The 27,852-nt window shown below is 44.5% G+C and overlaps 1 protein-coding gene across 1 annotated transcript in view; it reads left to right on the forward strand.

The window, feature by feature from the left end:
- sorbs1 (sorbin and SH3 domain containing 1) overlaps window positions 1-24,472 on the forward strand; it is a 28,075-nt gene extending 3,603 nt beyond the window's left edge. Inside the window, exons 7-26 of the mRNA XM_071913323.2 lie at window positions 285-345; window positions 501-575; window positions 1,887-1,922; window positions 2,130-2,232; window positions 3,916-4,030; window positions 5,452-5,535; window positions 10,007-10,056; window positions 12,175-12,353; window positions 14,584-16,032; window positions 17,348-17,412; window positions 17,604-17,774; window positions 18,542-18,588; window positions 19,076-19,190; window positions 19,377-19,502; window positions 19,614-19,808; window positions 20,603-21,118; window positions 21,832-21,927; window positions 22,519-22,703; window positions 23,218-23,324; window positions 23,695-24,472. Coding sequence (XP_071769424.2) covers window positions 285-345; window positions 501-575; window positions 1,887-1,922; window positions 2,130-2,232; window positions 3,916-4,030; window positions 5,452-5,535; window positions 10,007-10,056; window positions 12,175-12,353; window positions 14,584-16,032; window positions 17,348-17,412; window positions 17,604-17,774; window positions 18,542-18,588; window positions 19,076-19,190; window positions 19,377-19,502; window positions 19,614-19,808; window positions 20,603-21,118; window positions 21,832-21,927; window positions 22,519-22,703; window positions 23,218-23,324; window positions 23,695-23,762 — 3,843 coding nt within the window. The 3' untranslated portion in view covers window positions 23,763-24,472. The remainder of the gene's footprint in view (window positions 1-284; window positions 346-500; window positions 576-1,886; window positions 1,923-2,129; window positions 2,233-3,915; window positions 4,031-5,451; window positions 5,536-10,006; window positions 10,057-12,174; window positions 12,354-14,583; window positions 16,033-17,347; window positions 17,413-17,603; window positions 17,775-18,541; window positions 18,589-19,075; window positions 19,191-19,376; window positions 19,503-19,613; window positions 19,809-20,602; window positions 21,119-21,831; window positions 21,928-22,518; window positions 22,704-23,217; window positions 23,325-23,694) is intronic.
- Window positions 24,473-27,852: the final 3,380 nt, after the last annotated feature.

A 27,852-nucleotide genomic window follows, 5' to 3' on the forward strand; every position in this document is an offset into this window, starting at 1 on the left:
AAACAAATTTGAAATGTGATGTGGCTCTAGTTTTTGGGTGTACAGTATTGTATTATTATCATTATTGTAACATGGTACATTGCTGATTTAAAATGATTTGAGAATGAATGTATAAACATGTCACAGTTTCCCATATGACATTAATCAAATAAATTTTTTTCTGTTATTTGAATGGCAATTATTTGACAATTTGACAATCACATGAACAAGCTGAAATGTTTCTTAATTTGTCTGTCACCCTCACGTACTTGTATCAATTAAAAATGTCCACATCTTAATTTCAGAACACTGAAAAGTCCAAAGACTGGTATAAGAGTATGTTCAAACAGATACACAGAATACCCGGTAAGAGAGCTCATCATCATTTCCTCTCTGTGTTCTTTGTGAGTTTGATCAGATGTTTCCTGTATCTCTGTTGGTGTCAAAGCCCTGTCTGTGTTTCTCTGCGTGTTTTGTATGTTTTGTCACTCTGTGCTCTGTCTCTCCATCACCGTGCTCAGAACCTATTGAGGAAAACCCTTACCGTCCCACCTACATTTTCCCTGAGAACTATGACAGTCAGATGAAAGCAAAAGGTATCCGATGGCAGTAACATCTCCCGTTGGCTTTACTAATCTGTAGCCATCCTGGGCCCTTTCAAATACTTTAGCCGTGCTGAATGTGTCATACTTAACACATCCATACACCAGGCAAGTGCAAGACCACATACCTCTGTCTGGCACTTCAGAGTAACAGAAGAAATTGTTCAAAGTATTTGAAAGGATTTGAACTAATCTTTTCCCCAGGTGTATACTCTATATGATAGAGCAGTAATTTCCATAGGGTTGAAATACACTGCAAGGTTCATGCAGATTTCCTGAAGTAATTAAGGACAAAGTTGTTGTCCTGGGCACATTTTCAAGACCCAAGTTTGAGTTTAATGACCTGATTGGCCCTAATAAGGTCAAAATCTTGATTGAAGCACGGTTAGCTCCAATTAGGCTGTCCTGTACAAATTTAGAAAACTGGGCTAAAAAAAAAAAAAAAAACAGCATAGTTGTTCTCCTTTTTCTCAGAGTACATTGATACACGGATCTTGAAATGTTGAATTGGATGATGCGAGAAAGCTTGTAGTGTTTTTCTACATTTAGTTAACAAAACTTAACAGTTTGTTGATGACCTTTCTCCTTTTGTTGCTAACCATCCAATATTAGAAGTCAGTTGATTTGTCAAATAGATGGTTATTAATAAGTGCTTATTCTAACAGTGTTAGCGTCATAGAGCATGATTCAGCCACTGTTCCTGAACATTGAGCTCTTAGTTGTAGTGCAGTGTTTTAGCCACTAGAGGCCGCTGCAGTCTTATTGATTACAGTGACCAAGCAGGACAGGGAGGGCTTGTTTACTTGCACCATGCACATGGGTTACGGGGTTATTTGTGTTCATGTGCGTTTCTCAGTCTCAGCTTGACATGATTACTTCCATGTGCAGTTGCGACTGATATGATTCTGTTTATGCTGTCTCACAGAAAATGTATAGTTAACCTAATTCATTCTAAATGTGGAGACTATTCCCAGTTTTCTCCATAGCGCATTACTTATTCAGAGCCTTGATGCTAATCGATGCTTGGGGATCTGTTTTTAGCTCAGTAATGCTTCCTGTAAAGTAGTTTGTGTTGACACTTGCTCAGACACACACTTTGATTGTGTTTAGTGAACCTGTAATGCTTGGACTAATGGAGGGTGTGAGGCAGTGGAAATAACATTAAAAAATAATGTTTTCAATGTCCTTGGAATATTTATTCTGAATTATAACACTGTAATGTTCTGTATGTGTTACTTTCCAAGTAATAAGCATACTTAAGAAAGATTTTAAATGACTTGCGATTCTTTTCTGCCCCTCCTTCAGATGACGGTCCCTCCCCCTTTGGCTATTTGGATGATGGTGAGTCTGGGAATTAGGCAAATTCACATTGACTCCAAGTTTACTTTAAAAAAGAAAATTAAAAACAGATATGATCCATCGTCTGTGTTCAACACAGGTTAACATTCAGCATGCAGGGGCATGTCATCACAACTAAACTGCTAAGATTTTAGTTGATGCATTAATGCAGCTGGGCTTCATCCTGTTGATATTTATGTCTGTTTTCAGTAAAAGGAGTCCCTCGTTCAAAAAGTGCTGCTGAGGTCGATTCAAGAGGTCGGTCGATGCCGGTGCCAACACGCTCCTCTTCCCTCAAACCCTCTGCCAAAAGGTCAGTCTCCTCCATTTGCTCCAACCCCAATCCTTGTGGGATATACAGTATTCATTTTTAACAAAATGTTTATTTGTATGTATATATCTCCTTTGACAGAAATGGAAGAACTATATACAACTCCGCAAACTTTAACTTAAAAGCAGTAAGTTATGGCATTCTTAGGTGCATCTGCATAAAGTGGAGTAATAATAATCAAAAAAATAAAAACAAATGAATAATGACAAACTACAAAGCATAATCAATAGATAGATAAAACCAAATAAATTACAGCAAATGAACAGATACATAGATAATAAATAAAGTAAATAAATAAATAAATCGGCCTATAAAGCTAGTTAATAAATAAATAAGGAAATAAATAATTAAGCCAGTGTTTGCAATGTTTTATCACATAGGAAATTACAGGGGACCATTGGGAGAGAAAAACATCTGTTTTCATATGAAGTTTTGCTGTTATTTTCTCCATTACACATTTTCTCCTCCCATTGATGTGAGGTGGGTGGTGCTAGTTTGAGCCAAGATGGGGCTGTCATCTTCTTCACCACCAATAAAAGGACATGGACTAGATAATCCTTGTTCCTGGCCATAATATAATCCTCCCATGATATAATACTGTGGCTATGCATGACTGTAACGTTGGACAGTGAGTATGAGTGAACATGGCTGTACACAGCAGAGCAGAAAACCAACTCCTTGTCCCTGACTTTGTGAATGGGAAGTTGTTTTGTCCCCGGCGGTGTCCGCTGCCGTGACCTCCAGCTCCCCTCTGGTTTTCACGAGCTGCGACTAGACACCACCCTCGCCCCTCCGCACAGATGTCAGCACTGACAAAGGAAAATCCGCTCTCAAAGACATGTGGAGAAATGAATGATAGAGTGATGAAGGAGGACAGGTGATGGAGGATAAACTGTTACTCGCTAGAGCTGCAGATGACACGTCTAGGACTGGCTCTCCTCCCTCCCGCGGCGGTTATGTATGAGGGCCGGCATTCCTGAACACTTTTTTTATCTGTTTTTGGAAAATGCCACTCGATCATTGTGGAAAAGGAACTTCAGAAATATTCAGCAGAGAGTTGTGCTTTCCTGCCAGCAAGCATTTTGTCAGAATAGGTGTTACATTTCCTTTTCTCTCATATTGGAATGAAACTCTTCTCCTCTTGTTTGTAATTTTTATACTTTAACCATGTGTCAGTCCATTTCTGAGTCAGCTAATTCTGCATTAAGCCTCATTATTTGTCAATAGCTTTTGTGTTATGCAGTCTAAAGGCATAGCTTCCTCTTTTCCATTACTACAGCATTTGAAAACTATAGGACTATATTAGAGAGTATATTAGTGTCATAGCTCCTCTGAAGTGTAATATGGCATTAGCTGTCTATCAAGGTATTCTCCCAGGAAATGCTGCGCTCTGTTTTTTGTCACCGGGTTCAATCTTGTTTACCTGATTCAATTACCGATTTGGCTCGGACTGTGAATTGGATTTTCTGTTACATCATCATAAGAGAAAGAGCATAAGAATATGGAGGAGCTCCAAATAATGAGGAGGACGTCATCTTTAAAAAAAAAAAAAAACTTGGCCTAAGCCGGTTGCCATGGAGACTACTTGATAAGGATTGGCTCTCTTCCACCCCATCCCCACACCCCCACCCCCCCCCCCCCACCCCCATCCCGCCTCTTCGACAGGAACGAGTGGGAGCCCCCGGATAAAAAGGTAGACACCAGGAAGTACCGTGCCGAGCCCAAGAGCATCTTTGAATACGAGCCAGGGAAATCGTCGGTGCTGAAGCTGGAGAGAACGGTAATGCTTTCTAAGCCCCCCACCCCCGCTGCCACCGCCGCGCCTGTGTTTTGCCTGTGTGTACAGCGTCTCTCTCTGTGCATGTCGTGTAAGCTGTCCCCCCCCCCCACCCACCCACCCCTCCATCCCCCCTCCTCCCCCAAACCCCCCCCCCCCCCATTCCTAAGCTCTTTGGGTGGCAGCTTCAACTAATATCGCCGAAGGCAACGTAAGTGCAGCCCGAATCGCCATGTGCACAACATTCCTGAAGGGTGTCCTGTTGCGGTGACAGATGATCCTGCTGGGCAGCGTGGGGGGGTGGGGGTGCGGAGGGGGGGTATCACTTACAAGGATAGCCATTGTCTTCCTGTGTTCAACTTAAGGTTATTGGGCTGAATCGGCTCGGTGCGAGAGGATCACGGCGCGCGCACACACACACACACACACACACACACAAAAGATGGATACTGTGTGAGGAAGTGCAATACTCTCTAGCCTACTTTCTCACTGTAGCTCCTGCAGATTGTGCTGAATCAAACGGTGCGGCGTTATTCAGTGTCCTTGAGCGCTGTCTTTTTGAGGATGAGCTTTGTCACACGGATAATTGGCAAACGTCTGACCGGATCTACAGTGCAGTTCCTGAATGTATTTCCCAAAGGAGGGCACATCAATTTAGCATTTAGATTTCTCTCACGTCTTCAATCTTTTATATTTCCAGATTACGTAATAGACGTGGGATGTTCAGTATTGCGATTACGTAGTTAGTCGATTATGTAATTATTGTTTGTCTGATGCTCAATTACACCAAGCTAGTAGAGGTTGTTAGCGATTTTGGCTCGATCCCAGTGGCAACAAATACAGTGAATAGAGAGAGAGCCTGCTCTAGTTCATCCTGAGGACTATTGTAAAATGCTGGACTCTTGTTTTTTAATTACAAGCCCAGTTATTATGGGTCAGTTATTATGGGATGCTGTAGCTGGTCATTTTCTCTCTTTCTTTCATCCAGTTTATTCTCTCTGCACTATGGGGCTAAGGATTATACCTGTCCTTTATCTTAAAGACCTTCCAAAAGATATGTCTTACAATTCATTACATTACACCCCAACAAATTTCGGACTTTGCATATTCTGTTTGTGTTGTCATCGGTATGTGTTTGTTGATTAGAATTAGAATAAAATGAAAACCCAAAAATATATGGTTCACATTAGAAAATACAGCACATTTTTCAGTGAATTGGCTTGTGTAATTTACTACTCATGAAGACTTCCCTAGGCATCTTTTTTTTTCAGTGGGAACACTTACTGCTGATAATTTATGATGTTGGGAACGTTGGCTGTATCAGGAATGTCTCATAGGCTCATTAACTTGGTGTGTATATTCTGTGCTGTCTGAAATGTCTTCTCTCTGTCTTTCTCCTCCTCTCCTTGTTGCCATGCCCCTAGACTCAGGATGTAAGTCCAGAAGATGTAGATTTAGAGAATGAGCCTTGGTATAAATTCTTTTCAGAGATGGAGTTTGGGAAAGCGGTAAGTTTTCGCTGTCTTTAAAGTGACGGTGTATTGAATTATATTGCATGTGATAACATCCATGTTTAAATAATGCCTAAACAAACCGTGTCTGTCTGTAAGGACTACTCCAACTTCTACTCCCACTTGTACCTGTAACGCTATATTGAATAATTTGACTTGATCTTCTACATAAAAAGGAGTTATGTGATGGCATGCAAAGAGGGGAAACTTTGCACTCTCTTTAACTAGATTTAGTGCTGTCTGTCCTCTCAACTTGGCCTAAAGAGACCAACTACTGATCCACTTTTATACATCCCCAGCTTTTTCTTCATAATCTCTCTATTTCCTTTAATTTTCCACTCTATTTCAGGATGTATAGTAGCAATCCTCTTTGCAGCAAACATTTTTTTCAACACCCTTGATATTGTTCTCATTGCTCATCATCACATCATACCATGTGAAAGCATTTTGTCCTCAAGAGTGTCCAAAAAGGTAGACTGAGATCTATTTTTTGCTCTCTCCAAAAGTCTGTCTTGGCATTTTATTTACAGTAGCTGTGGACTTTACCCCCTTGTGATTAAGATCATTTATATTTAATACACTGATTATTGATCAGGAGGTTTAATTATACACCCAGATGATCCCAGATGAGTGGGCGTCCTATTGGATGTGATACAGGAATCATTAAAGTGTCACACGGCTGTTGTGAGCTTATCAGGCAATAGACGATCTTTGCATTTTTTCCCTTACAACAGGATGCTTCCAATCCTGGCAGCATCGCTGTTCTTCCATGTCATTAACTCAACACCCATGAGGAACGGTGTGCTTTTTTCACATTGATGTGCAGCCTGCCAATGAGAATACATATCATAGGCCAGAGGACTGAACAAGGTGATTCATCCAGAAGTCACTCTTCACTTGGAGGGTCTGCAGTCCACACGAGCATTAGGCTCCATGATAATCCCAGGCCCTTGAAATAATAATTGCTGCCTGTCTGTCTATCTGGTATATTTACCAAGAGATCCAAAGGGGTGAGGGCATGTTGTCACAGATGAAGCAGTTGAAGTTAGATATACAGTATCCTGACAAATCCGCGCCTCGGGCCTTAGTTGGCACCAGACGAGTACGGGACCGGCTGCCCGCAAACAGATGTTCGGTCTCCTCGCTCCCTGTCAGTCAGGGCCACGCCACACCCTGGATCATATGAGGCGGCACCGCTGACTACCACATGAGATCATGTCCTAGCATCAGCTAAACGCGGGGGCGGAGTCTCTGGTTCCCGCCGATAGGCATGTCTGAGTCAAACCCCTGCCGCTCCAGGTTACTGTATATGAGGAGGAGGGTTAGCGGCGCTGGAGGCAGCCGGCTCTGCGGGGGAGTCTGTCTCAGGGGCGCTTGGACGCTTGCCAGATGAGCTCGGTTAGATGACGGGCTCCTGTTTAATGTCAAAGTCACTTCTAAAGCCGCACCTGGTATGTGTAGTATTTGACCTTAAGGCTCAGCCAGACACACTGGCTCATTGGTGTTTGATTGACATATCAGCTCTCGGTCGGAGTTACTAGAGGAGATACGGCTGGAAGCCTCCGAAGATCCCAGTGCTTGTGGGTAAAATGAAGAGCTGGCTCTTAATGGCTTTGGTCAGATGGCCCCCTTTCTGATAAATGACCATCAAACTACTGTAGAGGCTTAAGGGTTTCTACTTCACATTATTCAGAGTTCCTCTGATCCATTTGACAGTGAGCAGGCTATATAGGAGCCATAAAGCTGATTCACACTAGCCATTATGTTCTGGATAGATGTAATCTAGATCCACATAAGAAAACATGTCCTCTTGTGGTTTCACACTACAAATTAGACAGTTGTCAACCTACTTTATAAAATTACAATATTACAATGAGAAGGCATGTATAAATAAGTAATAAGTTGAACTCTGCTGCGTGACTGCTGTATGTCACTATTTTTTCTTTATCCTGCACTGTCATAGCAATATCACAAATCATCAGCACCAGTCCAGTATTAGCCACCTCCATTCACCTCCATTCACAACTGAATACTGGTGTAATCACAATGACGGTCCTATTGATTAATATTAACAAGTCACAGGTTCAAGGGGGATCTGACAACGCACAGTGACAGTTAAGTTCAAGAATAGGTCCGCCGACATACATGTACATGGCTAGCTGGACTGGAGCTGGAATTCCACACATAACTACGGTTGAGAAGAGCATTTCGGCCTCCTGCATCCGACAGAGCGACTCCATCTGTCTCACATATGCTGACGAGGGGGCCGCTGCCACACTGTCTCAGCCCTGAGTCACATGGATCCTCCCCCCACGACCTTACATATTCTAAAGGAGGCAACCCGTAAGCCCGCCAGCTCATTGTGCTTTCATATTTAACCTCTGTTATACACTTAACCTTTACCTTTAAGCATTTAGCGTAGACGAGCTGCGGGGCTACGGCTATAACGGGCCCTTCACGCTGGGGGAGCTGTTTGTTTTCATGAGAACATATCAACACAAATAAGGTGTTGGAAAGAATGGGATTCATGTTACCATGATCTAGTCATGATCGCTATTTTGAATGTGAAAGCGGCCCACAGGAACCCAACCTCTGAGTTACTGGGGACACCTGTTTGGAAACACGCACATGAAATTGTGCAGCAAACGTTGTCATCCGCGTTCCACTGACTCATCGAAGGAAAAGAACCCACAGTGCTTTAATTCATTTCCTTATACAGCTTTAGGCATCTTACAGTATTACTATTACGAAATTTTAGTCAGCAACCAATTTCCGGTCCTGTATGTATCTGTATTAGTCAAACTTTCATCATTTCTCTGGTATCTATCTTCTCTTCACCACCTCATGTATTAATCATTTATCTCATGAGCTGTATTGAAAGTTATGTAACTATCTCAGAGAAATGTTACGTTTTTTGAGTGATATCAGTTTAGGATCATTTTGAAAACAAACTGATTTAACCTTTTATTTACACAGTGCATCACATAAACTGACACTACTCAGGCATCTTGTAAATAACCAGATTAAGATTCCATTCCCTCACTTCAGATAAGCCTTCCATGCTTGTTTCCTGTTTACTTTCCATCAATGCTATGTGTGTGTGTGTGTGTAAGCACAATTACCCACGGGTATCAGGGGACACTATCTTACCCCCCCCCCCCCCCCCCCCCCCGTTGAGAGGGACGGGGGGATCAGAGTTGAGGAGGTGGGGGGGGGATACAAGAAGAAGAAGAGTCGCAGATTATTCAGTGGCACTGGCATGTTCTCAAAGGCTGAAGGGACATGGAACATTTGGCTTTATAAATAGATCAGACTATAGACCTGCCAGGCTGAAATTCTGTTCTTATAAAGATAGGCATTCATTTTGAAAGGTTATTAATGATCCTCCTGCCCTGGCAACTAACTGGAAAGGCATGTTGTGGGAAACGAGCCGTGGAGAATGCTCCTTGTCTGGTCATCGCTTTGGAAACAGGGGTGGGAAGCGGAGGAAGTGGATGTGGTATTAGCGGCAGGGCCAGGCTGGCTAGGACGGGGATTGTGCAATCGTATTTGCAAACAACACTTGTGCTCTTATTCATAGCCCCCGTGTCACGTCTGTTATTTTTACCTGCTGTGACGCCCGTATAGAGAAAAGCAACAGAAACAGTGGGCTAAAATTAGCCGGCTCTAAACCATTCAAAATGCTAGCGGGTGCTACCCCAGCGAATGGCTACCCCTGTGTTTTGGGGGGTTAGTAACTGCCCCGAAATATCAGCTGCATTTCCTACAAGCATTCATTCACTCACCTTGGGCTTATTTTTCTCTCTGCTTTCATGTTTTTTGCTCTTTGTCTGTCTTTATAATGTGTTTTTGTCACGTTCAAGTATTTCTATTCTACTGTTTATTGTTTATATTTTACTTTGTCAGTAAACATTTGTGTCTCTATGTGACCCTGTGTATGTGTGTGTGTGAGATAGAGTGTCTGAGCGTGTGTGTGTGTGTGTGTGTGTGTAATTTGGCCTGCTTGCACCACCAGCTGGTTAATTGTCCCCCGGTCTGGTCCAGTGGTAATGAGAGTGACTCAATACCAGACAAAAGAGATGGCTTCACCGGGAGACAGCAGCCCATTGGCTGAGCCTGTGACAGCCCCCTCCCCGCATGGGCGCCCCCCTGACCGATGCACGCCCACCCACCCCCAACCCCCCCTCCCCTCCCCTCCACCCTCTTCCCCTGCCGCTTGTTTTCTCCCAACTTGCATGCAGGCCAAAACACACGCTTGCTCCTCCATGCCAAGCCCGGTCTAGAAAAGCTAAGAACCCCTGGCCATTGGAGACGGCAGCCCAGACCGGAGAGAGCGACAGAAAGAGAGAGCGAGAGAGAGGGAAAGAGAAGAGAGAATCTGGCCATAGCTAATGCTCCTGCTTCTGTTCTAGCTGGAGGAGACCTTCCTGTGGATCTATCAATGACTTCTTTGTTTGGTTTGTTGCAGAGTGCCCCCTCTTTCAGCCCCCTGGAAACAGCCTCCGACCTACAGCAGTAGTAAGTCCACGCTTCTCTCCCTCCTGTATCGATACTTGTGCTTTAAATCGCGTCGACTCCTGCCAGTATGTTGATGATTATTTAAGGCATGTTATGTGGATGAGCGTCAGTGAGAGATTTCTCCACCCTGTAGCGCTCGCCCGCCTATGGGGGGGGTGGATGGGGGGGGACTCCCGCTTCCTGAGGAGTTCCTGTTAATAAGGCAAAAAGCTGCCAGAACAGTGTGTCCTCTGTCTGCATTTCAGGGCTTTTTTTTGTGGGGTGGGGGTGGTAGTATAGTGGGGACATGGCTGCTATGTGGTGATTTATTTAAAGACAGCAACCTGGATGTCATAGGGATAGAGGGAACTCTGTCAATACCCACCCAGCTGCTGCATAACTTAAAAACCGTTATCTCCCTCTGAATGGGTGTGTATGCGTGTGTGTGTATATAACGTATAGAGTTGCATCATGAAAGAGGCTGTTTGGTCGACATTAAAACAAAGAGCGCGAAGCCCTTGATCTCTTTGTTTTTGTCAGAAGAGATTTACGTCTTCTATTTTTGTTTATGTAATAAAATGTAAGGAATTTAGGACTGAGCTGCGCTGACTTTCTTGTGCTACAGTCCGGGGAAAAAACCTCTCCCTCCATTTATGACAAGAACTTTCCATCTGCTGCAATAATTAAATGACAGCATGCGCAAACATTTGAAGAGGGGTTTGCTAATCCTAATTTTTCACCCGTTGACTTGTTGTTAAAGGATATAGGCGAGAGGTTGCTGAAGCAGGGGTCAAATAGCCAGGGGGAAAGTTCACTCGCCCAAGCCTTTCAGAGGAAAGAAAACCCTCAAGTCATAACCTGACTTCCTTCAAAGGCACATGTGTTTAGGGCGGGAGGGTTTCCTTTCGGGTCTGTTTGAAAGTGGAGACCTGTTTGGAAGAATTTTCTTGTAAAGGTAATACTTCATTGTTAAATTTAACCTTCTGCTACAGAGCCATATGTGTCTCTTAATGTCAGTCACAGACTACTCAGCAAAATTGTGGGCTTTTAGGAGTCAGGTTAATAACAGACATCCACTATGTGCACATAATTATTTGGTGGATACAATCTAGAAGAATCCCAGTCAACAAGTCAGGAGATCAGTATCAATAATCGCTAATTATTTGTATTTAGCCATACAATAAAGTCATTGTGATTCAGTAGCATCAGTCAGTAAGTTCAGCAGTGTATGACCATTAAATGGCATTCATCACATCACTGATTCAGTTAAACTGCAGTAGTTAAGCCACTGGCTCCCTCTCAGGCAGCATGGTGTCTGTTGATTTCATCTGGACTTTCCCAATGGATCATCTGAGATCTTACAGTCCAGCTCCTTGTACTGTAGATTTCCTCTGTAGTATTTATTTGAATTCTTCAATGTAACTACACATTTTAATGGCCCTCTGCAGCCAGTAGTTCAAACATTTTTTTTTCTAAGAGCTATGAAAGAGGTTCTTGTTGAGGTAGCGAATAAGGAGAGTAAGGTATCCATAAATGTGTGCAAGCTTGTAAACTGTGACCTGGCAGCACTAAAGAAGCAAAGCCCATTTTGGAAAAACCCTACACATTGGAAAAAAAAAAGATTTCATATGGCTTTTGTTTGTTTTTTCCACCTGGGATTTATGATGATCCTAGAATTTCTGTCAGTTTAATGAGCATATTTGTCTGGCACAAATAGAGGAGCAGCACGCGGAGCACTTCAGTGGCATCTGAAGTAGAGTAAACCTGAGAATTGTACAGGTGCATGGCAAGGGCCGATGCACCATGTGGGAATGTTCAGAGAATATTTTTAGAAATCTCTCCCGCTGGCCTCTCTGGAATGCCAAGATACGGGTAGCAGTGAGTGTCTTTTCTTAACATCAATGCCCAAATCCCACACATTCTTGTATGAAGGCAGCTTTTTCTCTTTGATTATTTTGTCTCCCATAAGTCTGCAATGACAGGAAGTTGATCACCTCAATATATACTAAATAAGAACCATGTAACAGCCCAAAACATGCCCAAATTGTGTGCCTCTATTTACCATAAAAACATTTTAAGCAACTCTTCTAGATGAATTGTGTTTAATTGTCTCTCCATGTTCCTCTCACCGCTGCCTAGCTCCTCGTGTCAGTCCGGACACAGCGAGGTGGAGAAGGACAGAGGATCGCCTACGAGTGAGCCTGCGGCTCCAGAATGCGACCGCCATGTTTACAAGAGTGTCCTGGAGGGCGGCGACATTCCCCTGCAAGGTCTGCGGGCCCTAAACAAGCGCCAAGCCAGCTCCTCCTCCTCTAAAGGTAGGATTCCAGCCTCGCTACACATGTTGCCAGTAAAATGGCAGTTAGTGTGTGTGAGTGTGTGTGTGTGGATGGGGGAATGTACACCGGGCCATGAAAGGCCTTTACTACTGAGACAGAACCAATGAGTTACAGACAGTGATGCTGGACCATTAAAAGTGTCAGGAGTACATGTGTTTCTTTTTAACTTTCTGTTGGAATCCACACATTTTCTTTGCTCCAGGACGTCACCGCAGTGGCCAATCACCTCGCAGCATTCATTCGCCCCGCAGTTTTCTTTTTGTTTTATTACTGATGCCATGGATGTTTTCATGAAATGTGCACTGGCCAAGTGGCCATCTGCTTTGGAAAAGTCACGGAGAGAGTGAGGTTGTCTTGTTAAGTCAATGGAAGCTAACCTTGGGGATTTTCCCCCTCTTGCTCCACTTGTGAGCCGCCAGTCGCTAGGCAGGCTTAGGGCAAGGCTCCAGAGTGTTCCAGAGCCAGGGAGCAGAGGGCCGGAGAGGGGACGGATGAGGAGGGAAGAGGAAGAGATAAACAGGGCTCTGCTTTTCACAGCCCGGCCAGACAGGGGTGAGATAAACAGGAGGGACACAGAGGGTGGGCAGGCATGAGGAAGTCAGCTGTCAATGTGAGGTCAGGGGCTGGAATGCCTGCGCACATGACCAGCGAGAGAAATACTGGGGGAGGAAGGGAAAGGAGGGCGAAGGAGGAGAAAGGAAGGGACATATCAGGCAATGTTGCCCCCAATGTTTGTCATTACATCTGGGAACACACAAGAGAACTCTGTCTATCAAGAGTTCACTCTTGGCATGATATATAACATAGTTCAACAATAACAATTAATGTAACTGCTAAATAAAGACATTCACATGTTTTTTAGGGAGGAATCACCCACTGACTTATCTCAGAGGTCATGATTTATGAAGCAAAGACAAGGGATAGCTGGTGTTTTAGTCCATAAAATCTTGACTTCATCTTTACCCAATAGAATTGCAGAAACTGCAGTAAATGGGTTTGGTACTCTGACTTTTGAGCAAAGTCAACTGACTAGCATGCTCCCTCATTATCCTATCTCCTGCCTGAGGCACCACCTTGATACTTAGTTACTGTTCACCAGACACAAGGTAAAGAGTAGACAAGCCCAAAGAAATAACCAAGTGCTGGAAACCAAAAAACTTCATCATGTGTCTCTGTCTTGTGCTCTTGAAATAAAAAAAATCTTTGTGTTTCAAGGAACTAAGCCTCCTTGAGGGCCTTTTAGTGGCCAACATGTTAACTCTCCCTCCCTGCTCACACGGACTCATTGATATCAACGTTACTTCCTCAGTGTGTGTTTGTCTGGTAGATATGACTGGGACAGATGGATTACTCATGCTTCGCTAGTGTCTCACAGTGTGTGAAAGTGATGTGTCATTTCCCAGTCCCTTCTGTGGTGTTGCCACTAGCGTACTACAGCTAGGACCTGCTAGACTAGAGCTTCTGTAGGCTGCTACTACTCTGAGGTTTTTTTTAAACCTGCGTTCAGCCAGGCAGGTGAACTCAGGATACATTCTTATTTACAGCAACAGCGATCGCACAGGCCATTCATCACTGCAGACGCTCGTGTACGTTCTATAAGTAGAGCTGAGGAAAGTATTATAAATCGTAGGGTGTCACGGTGGGACAGTAGTGTGTGATGTAGTGAGATGATGGAAGGAAGGTGAAATCAGGTCAAGACCAGGTAGATAGCACAAACATTTTAAAGGGTAGTATTGCAGTTTTGTCATCTGTTTTAGAAATATACTGATACAGCAGGTGTTGAGTATTTTTTTTTACCCCAGATCGTATCTACAGCAGATTTTACCTGACCTCCAACATCACATAACATTTCATGGCATATTGCTCTCTTAATCCTTTATGTTTTACTGTTTATGTCGCTGCTTATAGTGATCTTGAATATACAGTAATCGGTTAGAGAGTTGTTTTAAGGACTAGCATTTTCTCTGTTCCATCTTTACAAAGCATTATACTTCATATTACACTGCAGTGCCATGCTATTAGTATAACAAAGTCATCTATTACTTGATGCACATTGCATCAAGTCTGCTTCCTCTTCTCATCAACTTTTGATGGAAGTTGGTCTTTACTTTAGAAATGTGCCTGACACTGTTTTAGTGTGTATGTGTGTGAACCTGTGACCATTGTAATCTAATATGTTGTTTATTCTGTTGTCCTGCATGCTTGCCAGTGGATTATAAAGGTGGGAATGGCTATATAATTTCACCCTGCTCCTCTGTAAATAGTCGATCGGTTCTTGCCAGTAATGCAATAGGTAACCAGTGTAAGACTAAGAAGCCCCTATCCGCTGCCAAAGCCTGCATACCCCAAATCCTCCCCTCTAAGTTCAAGCCCAAGCTGCTGCCCCCCAGTGGTGACAGTCAGGAAAGCAGGACTAGGCCTGTCAGGCACCCTAAGGCCCACAGCTGTGAGGATCTGTACACAGTGACATGTGACACAGACTGTACCGGAGCCGAGGAAAGGGAGAGCGGGCAACATTCAGACTCTAAGTCCAACTGTGGCGCTGAGTGTGCGGACGGCCTCAGGAATGTTTCCCCTGCAATTAGGAGGAGCACGTCTGAGTTTTCGAGCCTGTACAGGACGATGCACCACATCCAGCGGCCCGGCTCGGTGGGCTCCAGCCCCCACGGCAGCGTGCGCAGCCTGGCCTCTCTTTTCGAGAAGGCGAGGGTCGACGGGGGCGAAAGGTCGGAGGGCGACGAGGCGGGTGACATTCCACGGGACGCCGTGTCGTCACGGGTCAGCGAGTTTGAAATGATCATCCAGCGGTCCAGCTCGGCGCCCACCCGCTCCTCCTCCCTGCCAACCCTGCACTCCGGCCACAGCCACAGCCCCGGCCACAGCCCCGCCCACCTCTACATGACGTCCGCTGTGTCCGCCGAGTCCCTGCTGGTCGCTGACCCCACCCAGATTGATGCCTGCTCCCTGGTGGAGGCAGAGGACAAGGCAGCAGGGGAGGAGGCCTCGTCGTCAGGCACTGAGACTGTGGAGGAAGTTGCCTCCTCAGAGTGCAGACACGCTGTACGGACTGAGTCCCCCTCTGGGACCGAGACTGAGGCTGAACAGAGCTTCCATGAGAATACAACTGAAGAGAATCACGGTATATCAAAGAGTCCCTCAGTGTCGGTCACAGCATCCCCTCCACAGCACAACCACAACCATCACCACCACCTCTTGCACCACCTAAACCATCACCTTCACCTCAAACCCAGTAAGTGCAAAGGCTCCTGCCCGGCCTCCTACACCCGCTTCACTACCATTCTCAGGCATGAGCGGCAGCAGGCCACCGCCCAGCAGGACAAGCTGCCGCCTCAGGAGAAGAAGAGCGCCCTGCCTGGGAACCTGTTCCTCATGGGCCCCGCGCCGTTCAGGCTACGGAAGTCCCTGCAGTCCCACCAGGCTAGGAGGACGCTGTCGGCCACCAGGGTGACGACGGGGACCCGCAGGCCCGGCAGCGTGTCTCCTGAGCCCAGACCTCTGATCCCTCAGCGCCTCTCCTCCCTGGAGGTCCTAGAGAGGCTGAGCAATGGGGAGGGAGGCAACACTGACCACCTGAGTAACGGGCAGGGCTTGGACGCCAACGGGAACCTACTGCAGCCGCTGGCAGCTCACCGCAGAGGTGGCTATCTCCATACCTTCACCACTGTCACCCCCCTCCTCTCTCCCGCTCCTAAACACGTGCCCATCTCTACGGTCACTCATCTTTTCTTGACTCTATCTTCACCTTGTGTCCCTCTCTCCACAAAGTGATGCTGCCACCCTCCATCTCTAGTCTGTGTGGTGTGTTACAAAGTGACAGTGAAGCCTCCATCTCACTCTGAGTGTGGTGTTTGGTGCTCTTCCATTTCATGGTGAATGAGTATGGTCTTGCCCCCACAAACCCATCCAAACACCTCAGTGACTATAGGGGATTCAGGCAGCTTTTGGTAATGTATATATCTTCTGGTAACATCAGATTTGAGGTGTATGCAAGAGTGCTAGAAGCTGCATACGCATTACGCATAACCAATACAGTATTTTGTGTTTAATAACACTATGAGAGCATAATATAAATGGAGATAGACATTTTTTTATGTGCCAAGATGAGATGTCACCACAGGCAGTAACCTTAACAAATTAAATGTTAAAGCCAGACCTGTGAAAGCTATAATTGCAGCCATCATCTGTAATGTTTATGCAGAATAATATCAAAGCATTGCATATACGCTCTAAAAGTGATGTGTTACCATGGTTATATTTAGGTTTTTTTCTGTTTTGGGGACTATACACATCTGCCATCTTCCATTCTATCACTACGACAGGTTTGTCCTAGCCAGACAAGATGTTTCCTGCTTTGACTTCCTTACATAACAGCTGGTACTTGCCTCTTGTACACGCTGTATACAGTGCAGTCGAAAAACAAAGACAACTAACTGAAAGGTTGATAGTTGTTTCGTGTGGCCCTTGCTTGGACACACAATGAAACATCTACGGTGGGGTGGGGAGCAAGTTAAACAGCGCAGCTATGTAGCTCATACAGTGAAATTTCACTAAACTAGTGGATGCTGGTTGGTCGATCTATATCAGTAAACCATGATGTCATATTTATGTTTTTTTGGCCGAGAAAGGTTTCATATTTTGTTTCCTCTACTCATTCTTTTTTCATGAACACACATTGGATCATTCTGTGTTTATTCCTACGTGCATGCAGGAATACATTTGGCTTTTTTTGATGTGTGTGCTTTTTGTTTTTATTGTTCATTATTCAAAGCATGAGTGGGTGTAGTTACTGTATTTTGACATTATTATATTCACTGGAATTGAGGAGCTGACTGCAATGTTGTCCTCGTATATTAGAAAATTGTTGTTCCTCATTATGGCTTGCCTTTAGGGTACTTGAGCCACGGTGAAGACGCTTCACAGCATAATTGTCTGTCTGTTTCCTCCAGATTCAGACTCGTCCCCTGCTCACGGGGAGAGCCAGGATGAAGTGTTGAGGAGGCGCCATGGAGATAAAGAGGTACCTTCCCTTTAATCGCAGCCAAACTTGCTGTGGAGAAATTCAACTTCACTGACAGTGCTTTAGTGAAGACAGCTCATATGAATGAGGCTATCATACATTATGCATGACAAAGAGTGTGTCACATGAATAAAAGAGTCGAACAGAGCCGTATCTGGAGGGACAAACAGTTCCGTCTGGTTTCCTGGCAGAAAATCTTGGAGGAGCAGCGGCGGCTGAAGCGGGAGCAGGAAGAGGCCGACACGGCGTCGAGGCGGCACACGGGCATCGTCCCCACACACCACCAGTTCATCACCAACGAACGCTTCGGAGACCTGCTCAACATCACAGATAACACGGAGAAAAGGAAATCGGGCATAGAGGTACAACGCAGGGCCGTGTTTTATGTTTTATAGCCTTCTCCAAGAGGGAAATAGATGGCAGATGCTTTGTCAGTGTGTGTGTGTGTGTCGGGCAGCGGGGGGGCAGTGGGGCTGTCAGTGGGGTTTCTGCACACACAGATGGCTTTCCCCTCCGTGTCAAGAATTCAGAGGGTCAGAGCAGTGCTGGACTACAAAATAAATGAGTTCAGTTTATCACTGAATATTTCCAGTGGACTTTCAGAGTTCACTTCCGTAGTGTACGCTCTGTCGACCAATTATATAGCTTCCAAGCTAGATATAACTTCATTAAATTTGATAAATTGCAGTCTTGTTCTGTTTGCTGAGGCTTGTCTGCTGTCTCGGCAGTCCAGTCTTCAGCAGCCCACAGTAGCTCCTAGCTGAGCGTGCTGCAGCAGACATAGAAACAGTCACAAGCATGTCATTCCTGTCATTGTTAGAATATTCTAGGTGGAGTAGGGACGCTGAAAGGGCAACTCACAGAATCACAGGATACAACAAATACCAGCAGATCTTTTATTGTGGCAATTCCTTAATGGACTAGACAGTGTTAAAGCGCTCAGTGTGTATAGTTTGTTTACAAAAAAGTGACGAGGTTGGAGGTGTACAAGTGTATTTTGTCTTTCAGATTACTTTCAGTGACTCTTAACACAATCCAATCTTTGCTGGTCCAAAGATAATGAATGTTCTTAAGAGTTATTGGTCTTTAAGTGTTTTTTCCTAACAGTCTCGTCTTTGTGTGTCTGCAGAGAACTCCGGCCTTGGCTCGCTTCGACTTCAGAGCAGAAACTCTAAAGTAGGTGGAAGTCATCAGGATATACCAGGAGTGTTTGCAGCAGCATGCATGAAATATTCAAAGCTGCAGAGAAATACATAAGCTTTCACATGTTCAGTCATTACGCGCAGCATCTGTAACTTTGTGATTGACATGTGATTGACAATGACAGCACACACATGGGTTTACATCTGAGCAGACCTTGGTCAAATTATTCTTAGAGTTTGTTTTAAACTTCTTGAAATACCAGATGGGTGGAGTTTGTCACTTCTGACAATACAACAGAGTGCCAGAAAATTCAGACAATCACAGGAAAGTTCTGTATTTAGAAAACTTAATAAGATTTACAACTTACCAGACAGCAGAATCCAAATTGATGCGGTAAACATTCGCTAGGAAGTACTGTTTGACCAAGGTCTGCATCAGATCACATCCACTTCATTTTTATACTGTCATGTTTTTTCCACTTAATTCGACTAACTAACCTCTCTTGAACATCTTTTGCTAGGGAGTTGCCATTTCAGAAGGGAGACATTGTGTACATCATTCGACAGGTGGATCAAAACTGGTATGAAGGGGAACATCACGGAAGAGTTGGCATTTTCCCTCGAAGTTACGTTGAGGTACGTAGGCTCTTTCCGCCTTTCTTGACTCTTGTTGATGATTCTAGATAGAAGAAGAATAAGACAATTTGTTTTGAGTGTATTTTAACTGATATTTCAATTGTTATTCTCAACATTTTTCGAGATATATTCTGCTCTAAGTCAGAATGTGAATAATGTTTTGGTGTTACTTGTCTGCTTGTGCAGCTCCTCCCCCCCACAGAGAAAGCCCAGCCAAAGAAAAGTGCACCAGTGCAGGTACTGGAGTATGGAGAGGCCATCGCCCGCTTCAACTTCACTGGGGACACAGTGGTGGAAATGTCCTTCAGAAAGGTACGGAATGGTCATTACAAACTGAAGAGTTGAATATGACCTTTTTTTTTCCTTGATGTACTACATGTTGTGATCCTGTGAGCTAATATGGAGTCTGCTGTGTGTGTGCAGGGAGAGAGGATCACGCTGATTCGAAGAGTTGATGAGAACTGGTATGAAGGCAAAGTCTCAGGCACCAACCGCCAAGGCATCTTCCCCGTCACCTACATAGAAGTGCACAAACGACCCCGCGTCAAAAACGGAGTGGAGTATCCCGACCCTCCCGTCAGCCAGTCGCCGCAGCGCAGCACCAACGCTTCTCCTCAGGTAAGGACACACACACACACACGCTGGAGGATCAGCCTCGGGATACACTCGGGGATGTAGTGGAGGGTAAACCCACATAAAGTCACATTATCTACCTTTTTATTTCTGGAATAGACTTTACTCATCTTTTTAGGCTGACATGAATCGTTCCGAGATAAATTCATAATATCTATCATAGTAAATTGAAGTAGTAATCTATGAGATGCTCTTTTCTTTGTCTGTTCAGACATAGCAGCTATTGCTGCTCATGTTAACGACTCAGTTCTTCTTATATTTGTTCCAAACAAACTGCTGTTGCTGCTGCCAGAAACGTAAAATGCATCACTTCCTGTGCGCCAGAGAATTTTCCAAGGAAAGAGCTACCAAACAACAGCAAATGTAAAAGCTTTCATGAACTGGCTGTAGGTTAAATCACTGTTGTCGATAGATAGTTGGCGATAGAGAGTAGCAAAACAGACATTTATTTATATGAAAGTGTCATGGCTTATTAGTTTAATTGGGTATCTGAAAGATATAATTGATTTTTGTATACACTGGTAATTTAAGTTTACCCACCATTTTATTTACCGCTACATCACTGAATACAGTGTTCCCTCAGAAATTCTCCCCAATGTTGTCTCTATTTTTTTGTTTACCTTGAAACCCAACATGTAATTTTGCCATCATTTTTTTGTCTTCCTACTGAAGTTGTCTCATCCCTCCTTTGCTTTCCTTTCCTTTTCTTTTCTTTCCCCCTTCTTCCCTCTACCTCCTCCTCCTCCCTCCTCCTCCACGGTCACGTTGAAACCTAAAAGCTGTACCGCAATCGGCTGACCACCTCCCCCCTGCCCCTCCCCCGCTCCCCCCGCCGCTCGGTGTCGCCCGAGGTGCACGCCGTCTCCTCCGAGTGGATCTCCCTGACGGTGGGCGGGGGCGGCAGCCCCCCCGCCGCCCCCACCCCCCCGCTGCCCCCGCTGCCCACCGTGTCCTACCGCTGGGGCGAGTACCTGCCCCCCTCCCTGTCCGCCAGCCCCGTGCCGCCCGTCGCCGGCAGCCCGTACGGCGTCTCCCCCGCCGCCTCCCCGTCCGCCTCCCCGCTGCCCCCGCCGTACCCGCCCCGCCCTGGCTCGGCCACGCCCTTCCTCACCTTCACCCCGCCCCAGGGGGAGGACTTCCTGCTCTCCCCTCCCTCCCCCCGCCTGTCCCGCAGCATGAGCCCCTGCGGTGGGCCCTTGCTGGAGGGCTGGCTGCGGCGGGAGAGGGAGCTGACGGAGGGGGAAGGCGCGGAGGGAGACAGGGCCCCGGGCAGCTGGCGAAATAGCCCTGCAGAGGTATCTTCTGCATGGTGTGCGGTGTTGCATCTCAGCCTCACTCTGGAAAATGGGCTTTGGGTCACAGTTTGAGTCCCCAAAATGGCCGCTCGTTGAAATACTTGTGCAGCAAGTTGTGTTGTGTGGAAGACGTGACTAACTCCTAGGTCTGACCTGAAGCTGACCCTATCCCTATGGAGGGCCGGATCTGATGGATTAGTACAGGCAGAATCAGAGAGAAACTGTTCACACTGCTTAAGGCTGCAAGTCTGCATGTTGTTGTGTGTGTGCGCTACTAACATGCAAACTTTTTAGGCAGGTTCCCAGTTTGCTGTAAAGGTTAAGCCGGTTTGAAAGAGGAACTACTGTGTTTGCACGTCCAGGACAAACACAGAAGGACTGAGAGCTCAGATTATTTTGTTTTCAAATCATTCAGTTGCATGTTGTTGTTTCATACTAGAAATTAAATCCAGGGGTGTGATGATTTGGATGCTGTTCGAGGACAGAGGTTTATGTGGGATAATGAGGTATTTAGTACAGTAGCAAAGATTTCACACGGCTTCTGTTTCGAAAGCTGCTGTGCGGTTGAACCTTGCACCACGGGGAAATGCAACTTGTTTGTTACTGAACGATGATGATGTTCACAGTGTTCTGCTGGATACGTGTTGCAATCTCCAGATAATGACATTTATTTTGAAATGCTACGACTGATGTGACTTTTCTCTCTCCTCCAGCTGGTGAAGAATGAGATCGACTATCATGGACGGACCTCCAGAAGCCCTGTCATGCTGTTCGACATCCAGGATAACAACAATGCTAACTCATTTGCGGTAAGGTGGTAGTTCCCAGTCAGTTGGGCCTACAGTGAAGATTTAGCTACTAGCATGCCGTAAAATTGTTGTACAGTATGTAATTTGCATAGATCAAGCTTAGATAGTGGGTCTTCATGATGTATTTAACTCTTTAACGCATCACTTTCAAAGATCCATTTGACTTACCTCACCTAACTCCCATCATGTCTTGTATATTTGCTCTAGATGTGAGATTAGAGGACTGTTCTTTCGATATGCTGTATCTATCACCTTCATCTTGACTGCCGCATGCTCCTGTGAAAAGTGAACTAATATGTCATGTTTCCTGTACAGTCTACATGCACTCACTCTGGTGTCTTGCCTTTTCATGCCTTCCCTCCTGGGCTCCACCACCGTCCCTTCTGCTTTTCACGGCTTTTCCTGCCTTTTTGTAACGGATCACTTCCTTTTCCGCCTTGCTACTTACCGGACACTACCTCCCGTCTGCCCCGCCCCTCACCTCCTAACTCCTCACCCCCCCTACCAACCCCCCAACTTCACCCCTGTGTCGCCCGGGGACCCTTTGGCGGGGCCGATGTCTGTCTGTCTCTCTGCGGCGGCCACCACTAGGAGGCGGTGTGTAATGAGATCATGAATATAGCTGAGACCTCGGTGAGGTACTGCAGCACCCTGTCCCACCCCCATGACTCTGTCCACAGACTGCCCCCCCACCCCAGTAAACACTCTCTCATCATTTCCCAGCAACCCCAGTCCCACAGCAGCAGCCCGGAGCCGAGCCGTCTCAACTGTGGAATGTGAGTAAGACCTTCCGATCAGACCTATAGATAATCTGTAAAGCAGTGATAGTCAGGGTTTACCTGCAGGCCAGTATAACGCTCATTTCCTTGGCAGCCTCATTTACATCCAAATTATAGAGAAAAAGTGTAGCTAGGAGCGGTCCATAGTTAAGGAATACCACTGATAAACCATTGAATATACTGCTGGAAACATATCATCATATAATCTTATATAATCAAATGCCTGAAGTACTTGGATCCTACACTTAAGCTGAGATGGTGTTCTCTCTTTTGTGGAAATTAAATACAAATTGGAACAGCTTTGGCACTCATCTCAGTCACAAGTATTACGTAATGTGATTGGAACATAACACATTTTGTTTTAATTACACAGGTATAAGGACATACAGTTGAAACAAAATATAGTTTGAACCAGACCCTTTATTTCTTTACCGATTTCTCACATTTTATATGCGTTTCAGGCCGTTTTGCGTTCCTGTTTCTGAATTTCTGCTTCTGTGTCCCGCTCCAGTTTCCAGGCTTTGTACAGTTACGTGCCACAGAATGAGGACGAGCTGGAACTGCAGGAGGGAGATCTCGTCAGCGTCATGGAGAAGTGCGATGACGGCTGGTTTGTCGGTATGTGCCGCGGGCCGCGGGATAGATTCCTCCAAGATACAGTCATCCTCACTGTGTCACATCCATCCATCTAGGGTTTCTTGGGCATGACAGGAGAGGCTTGCGCGGGTGCAATGTGCGTGTTTGGGCCTGACGCAGAAGTATAGTCATCGTCACTCTGTCACATCCATCCATACAGGGTTTCTTCAAAGTGACAGGAAAGGCTCGCGCATTTCGGCCTCACATAGAACTTTAAATATAGCTCAAATGTGTTTATTTGTGTGCAAAAACAGGTGTTAGTTCATTGTGAGCCTTGAATTTAAGAAAAGGGACTTTTGCTTACGTGTGCCATAAACTTACACTTTCTGTTTCTGTGTGTTTTTGTCTACAGGTACCTCAAAGAGGACGAAACAGTTTGGGACTTTCCCGGGGAATTACGTGAAGGAGGTGAAACTGTAAACTGTAAAGATTTGTAATCTGATTGTAACACTTGGTTGCCTGTCGAGCTCGGGAAGTCATTACTATCGCGCATGACTGTTGGTTAGAATAGTCACTTAGCCAGGGGAATCCATTTGTCTGGGAAAGTGATCGGTTTGGTCTGAGGTATGTCAGAGTGCATGAAGAGGACGGAGACGGCTGTTGACTCACTGCCCCAACCTCAGTCTGGTGTAGACCTTCACCACACGTCACACACTTCTTGGCAGAATTCGTCCGTCTCCCAAAGGGGAATTTCTTTGTGAAAACGTCTCGCAAAATGTCAATCGCTTTTATTGTACATATAATAGCCTCATTTTGTCAGTGTAATTTACAGTATACAAGTGTTTACGTAGCAGCTCGCTTTGGAGGTCAGCAGCAGAGCAGTGTATTGATTAAAGAGTGGAACCTGAACTGGATTTGGGGTATTCAGAATGTATTTATGCGGTGTGAGATTGGAGCTGTTTGTCATGAGCTACCTTTACAGGACCAGAGGTGTTTTTCATTATCAGCTGTGTATGATACAATCTACACATCTCATGTTAAGCCCCTTGGAAGATGTTTCCCAAAAGAAACAAACACCGTACATGTATCAAACTGAATGTGACGGCTCAGCAGATTATATTCCTCGGGTTTAAATTTGAGAAAACTACTTGAATTTAGAGTAAACTCAACGCCCTCCAGAGTTAAATGCATAGACTTTAAGCCTTAGCCTTATTATGTATGAAGCCTCTTAAGTAAAACTATTTTGACATGCCTATTTTTGCTCCCTTGTGGGGAATTCATGGGGAATGTAGTGAAAGTTATAAACCTCTATACATTCATACAGTCAGTGTTGGCTTCTTTTGAAAAACACCAGAGCATTCACAGCTCAGTGTAACCCAAAAGCCTCTGATGCCGGTTCAGTATTGCCTTCGTTTTCTATCCAAAGTTTGTACAACGATCGTTGTGCTGGTCATGTGCATGAAAGAAATACTGAAATGTCAAAATGAGCTGTTAGCGTTTCTTTTTCCTTAGTTAAAATGACAAACACGTCTGATAAAAATGAAGAACTGTGCATAGTATGAGCATGTATTATGTTTCCATCAGAGTCAAACACCTCTTTCCAAAAGCTATTTATTTGTCCTCTTATATGTCACACCTCTTCCGTAAAAGTGGAGGTAATGTAAGCTGTGTGATGGCGGCTGATGCCTGTAAGGTAGCTGGTGGCAGACGGCTGCTGCAGCTCGCCTGGCTCCGGCTCGACCGCAGGACAGGCGTGGTAGCACTTAACTTCCTGTCGGGTCATTTAGGGAGACTCCGCTTCACAGGATAATTGTAGATTTATCAGCCGCGACACAAAAAGCAATTTCATCTTTTCAGTGAAAGCCGACAGGGTGTCTTAGTAAATAATCCTACTTATTTTTAAGAGCGTTTTGAGATTTTAACCATGCCCTTACTGACAGCGTTGTGTGTAAATGTGTACAGAAACCTTTCAGAGGCCTTCCGAATATGGCTACATATTTTCATATGTAATGCGTACAACCTGGTTCGCACAGTTATTGGAATGATTCAATAAGGTATTTAGGTCAGCATTAGTACAGCATGCACTATCAAATCTAAGAGATGATCAAATCGATTCGGAGCATGAAACACTATCAACCAATCAACCTCGATGTTTGTATCCTCAGCTTCAGAAAAGCAAGAGTCGTCACAGGGTTAACAGTCTGGTCCTTGAGCTACAATCGCTCCCTGAGGGAAGACGGCTTTGAATGCTGGTATCAAAGCATCGGAGCCGTCTTCCTGCAAGTGCAGAGCTCCCACATCTCGAGCATCATCAGATCCTGTATCAGGCACCGTGTGTCGGAGCTGATCCTCTAAACGTGCAGATTGAAAGATGATACCTTTCCCCTCCTTTGTTTTCATCAAATTCCTCATTGTCATCAACCGCGGCGATGTACTCATCAGTCTGAAGCAGAGCTGTCAAATAGTACTTGCAAATAATTCTTAGTGCTTGTTTTAACCTGCTCCGAGTGCCAGATGGGCGACATGGGGCGATTCCAAGAAATCACAAGAAAGTATTTAAAAGTCAGTTTAGCTTACTCCACCTGTTTTGATGTGGTAAAGTACCTGGCGCTCCAAGTATCTTAGTACAAACACTAGGGATTATTTGCTGCTACATGACCCAAGTCTGACCCTAAGAGATAGTCTGCATTTGCCCAATCCATACATTACTAATCAAATAGTTGAAATATATGTTATACCACCAGACTATCAGTAAGCCTACTTTATAATATAATTCTTTAGATTGCATAAATACACAAAGCTTAAGATACAATTTGAAGAGTCTAAAGAGAAAACGTTAACTGATGTGTCTCACACTCACTAGATCTAATAAATATATCTTTTCTTTCTTCCATCTGAATGTTAGCTACAGCTGTGCAGTGATGATAAACATTGACCTGACTGGAACATGGTTTGAAGCTGTATGCGGCTACCACTTAAGCGATTTATTAAGTTTCTGTATTATACTTCAGTAGCACTAAGGGTTTCATCCTCTCTGTGATTTGTTGTGGAAACAGACGGGAGGTTTCATACTGTGGAGATCAGCACTGACAATTTAACCGTCACTCAGCGGGGGAATGTTTTCCCAGTCAGATACAAACACTAATACACTACTTTATGGGTTTGCCTGTAGACCACTGATATGACTGTCAGGTATTTTGTTACACCGCAGAAGCATGATGTTTTTCTGTTTTTTTTCCCACTGCTGGCTAAACATTTTTGGTTCCTGTGTAAATCCAGCTTGTCATGAATGTGCTGATTGGTTGGGACTGTGCGTTGAGCTGTAGGTTATTCCACACGCTAATGCTTGTTCTTAATACCTTTTATTTCCTAACAGAAAGACAGGAATTTGTAGAGAGGTGCGCTCCACCTCAAACAGACTATATAATGGACTTTGACACAAAACAATCACTCGTTTAGTCGCTTCATAACACAGCAACTCACTATAGAATGTTTATGTGATATTGTGCTCCATAAAACATCACAGGATGTATGAATGTATGAATATATGAATGTGGCGCAGTGTACACATAATATGTAAAAAAAAAAAAAAAAATGTCAGAACTTTCATCTTGAATGAACATGCAAACTCTTGAGTGGCATGGCACAATAAGGATTGTAAATATGTAAAATAAAGAATAGAGTGCAAGTGATGGGGGAAGTCAAATGAAGCTCTCTATCAGTTGCAGCAGTTTATTTACCTGAAGGATTCTGGGAAAGCACAGAGTGAAGCGTTATTGAGCACAGGACGTTTGATGCATTTGAACATTACGCTGCCATTTGTGACGATCATAATGCCTTATGTTAGATGCAAAATTGTGCCTCATTTTCATTTACTGTTTTTTTTTTTTTTTTGATTATCACTGAAATGTATCCATGACCTATTTAATATTACCATCCTTTTCCCATAGTCCTACTCTCTGTGATGGGAGAACATTTACTAAGAACTTGTCCGTTACTGTGCAAGTACCTAAAGTGTGACACAATGCTTCAAATTAATGATTAATAATCATGAGAATGGATTAGTTTGACGAGACGCACAACCTGCAACAGGTTTGGTTTGTTTGCTTCAATTTGCAGTGCTGTTACATTGACAATATTAAAATAAAGATGATACTATACACTGCTGTGACTTCGGTATTATGCAATATTTAATAAACCATATAAACCATTTGACGTTTGACCTGTTTTGATTTCTGGTAAAGATTCCTGAGATACCTGGAATACCAACTGAGTGAACTCTTACAGGTCCAGTTTAAGTCATACAAATGTGTTTTTTAATGCTAAATTTGCATTTGACTTGTGTTTTTCAAAGGCAGACTATAATTTCCACTCACATCTCCAAATAATTGTATCACACTTACATCATGAGTGATTGCAGAAGCATTCATGCAACTGAGCCAAAGGTGGAGCTGGTAGTCTCTGGGTTGGGTTGGTAATTAATCACTTTTTGAAGTAGCAGAACTATAAACCAAGTGAAACTAACTACTCTGATCCCTTTGGACTGTAGGCTACAACCTGACTTATTGGC

Source organism: Centroberyx gerrardi, chromosome 15 (genome assembly GCF_048128805.1).
Source record: "Centroberyx gerrardi isolate f3 chromosome 15, fCenGer3.hap1.cur.20231027, whole genome shotgun sequence".
NCBI lineage: Eukaryota > Metazoa > Chordata > Actinopteri > Beryciformes > Berycidae > Centroberyx > Centroberyx gerrardi.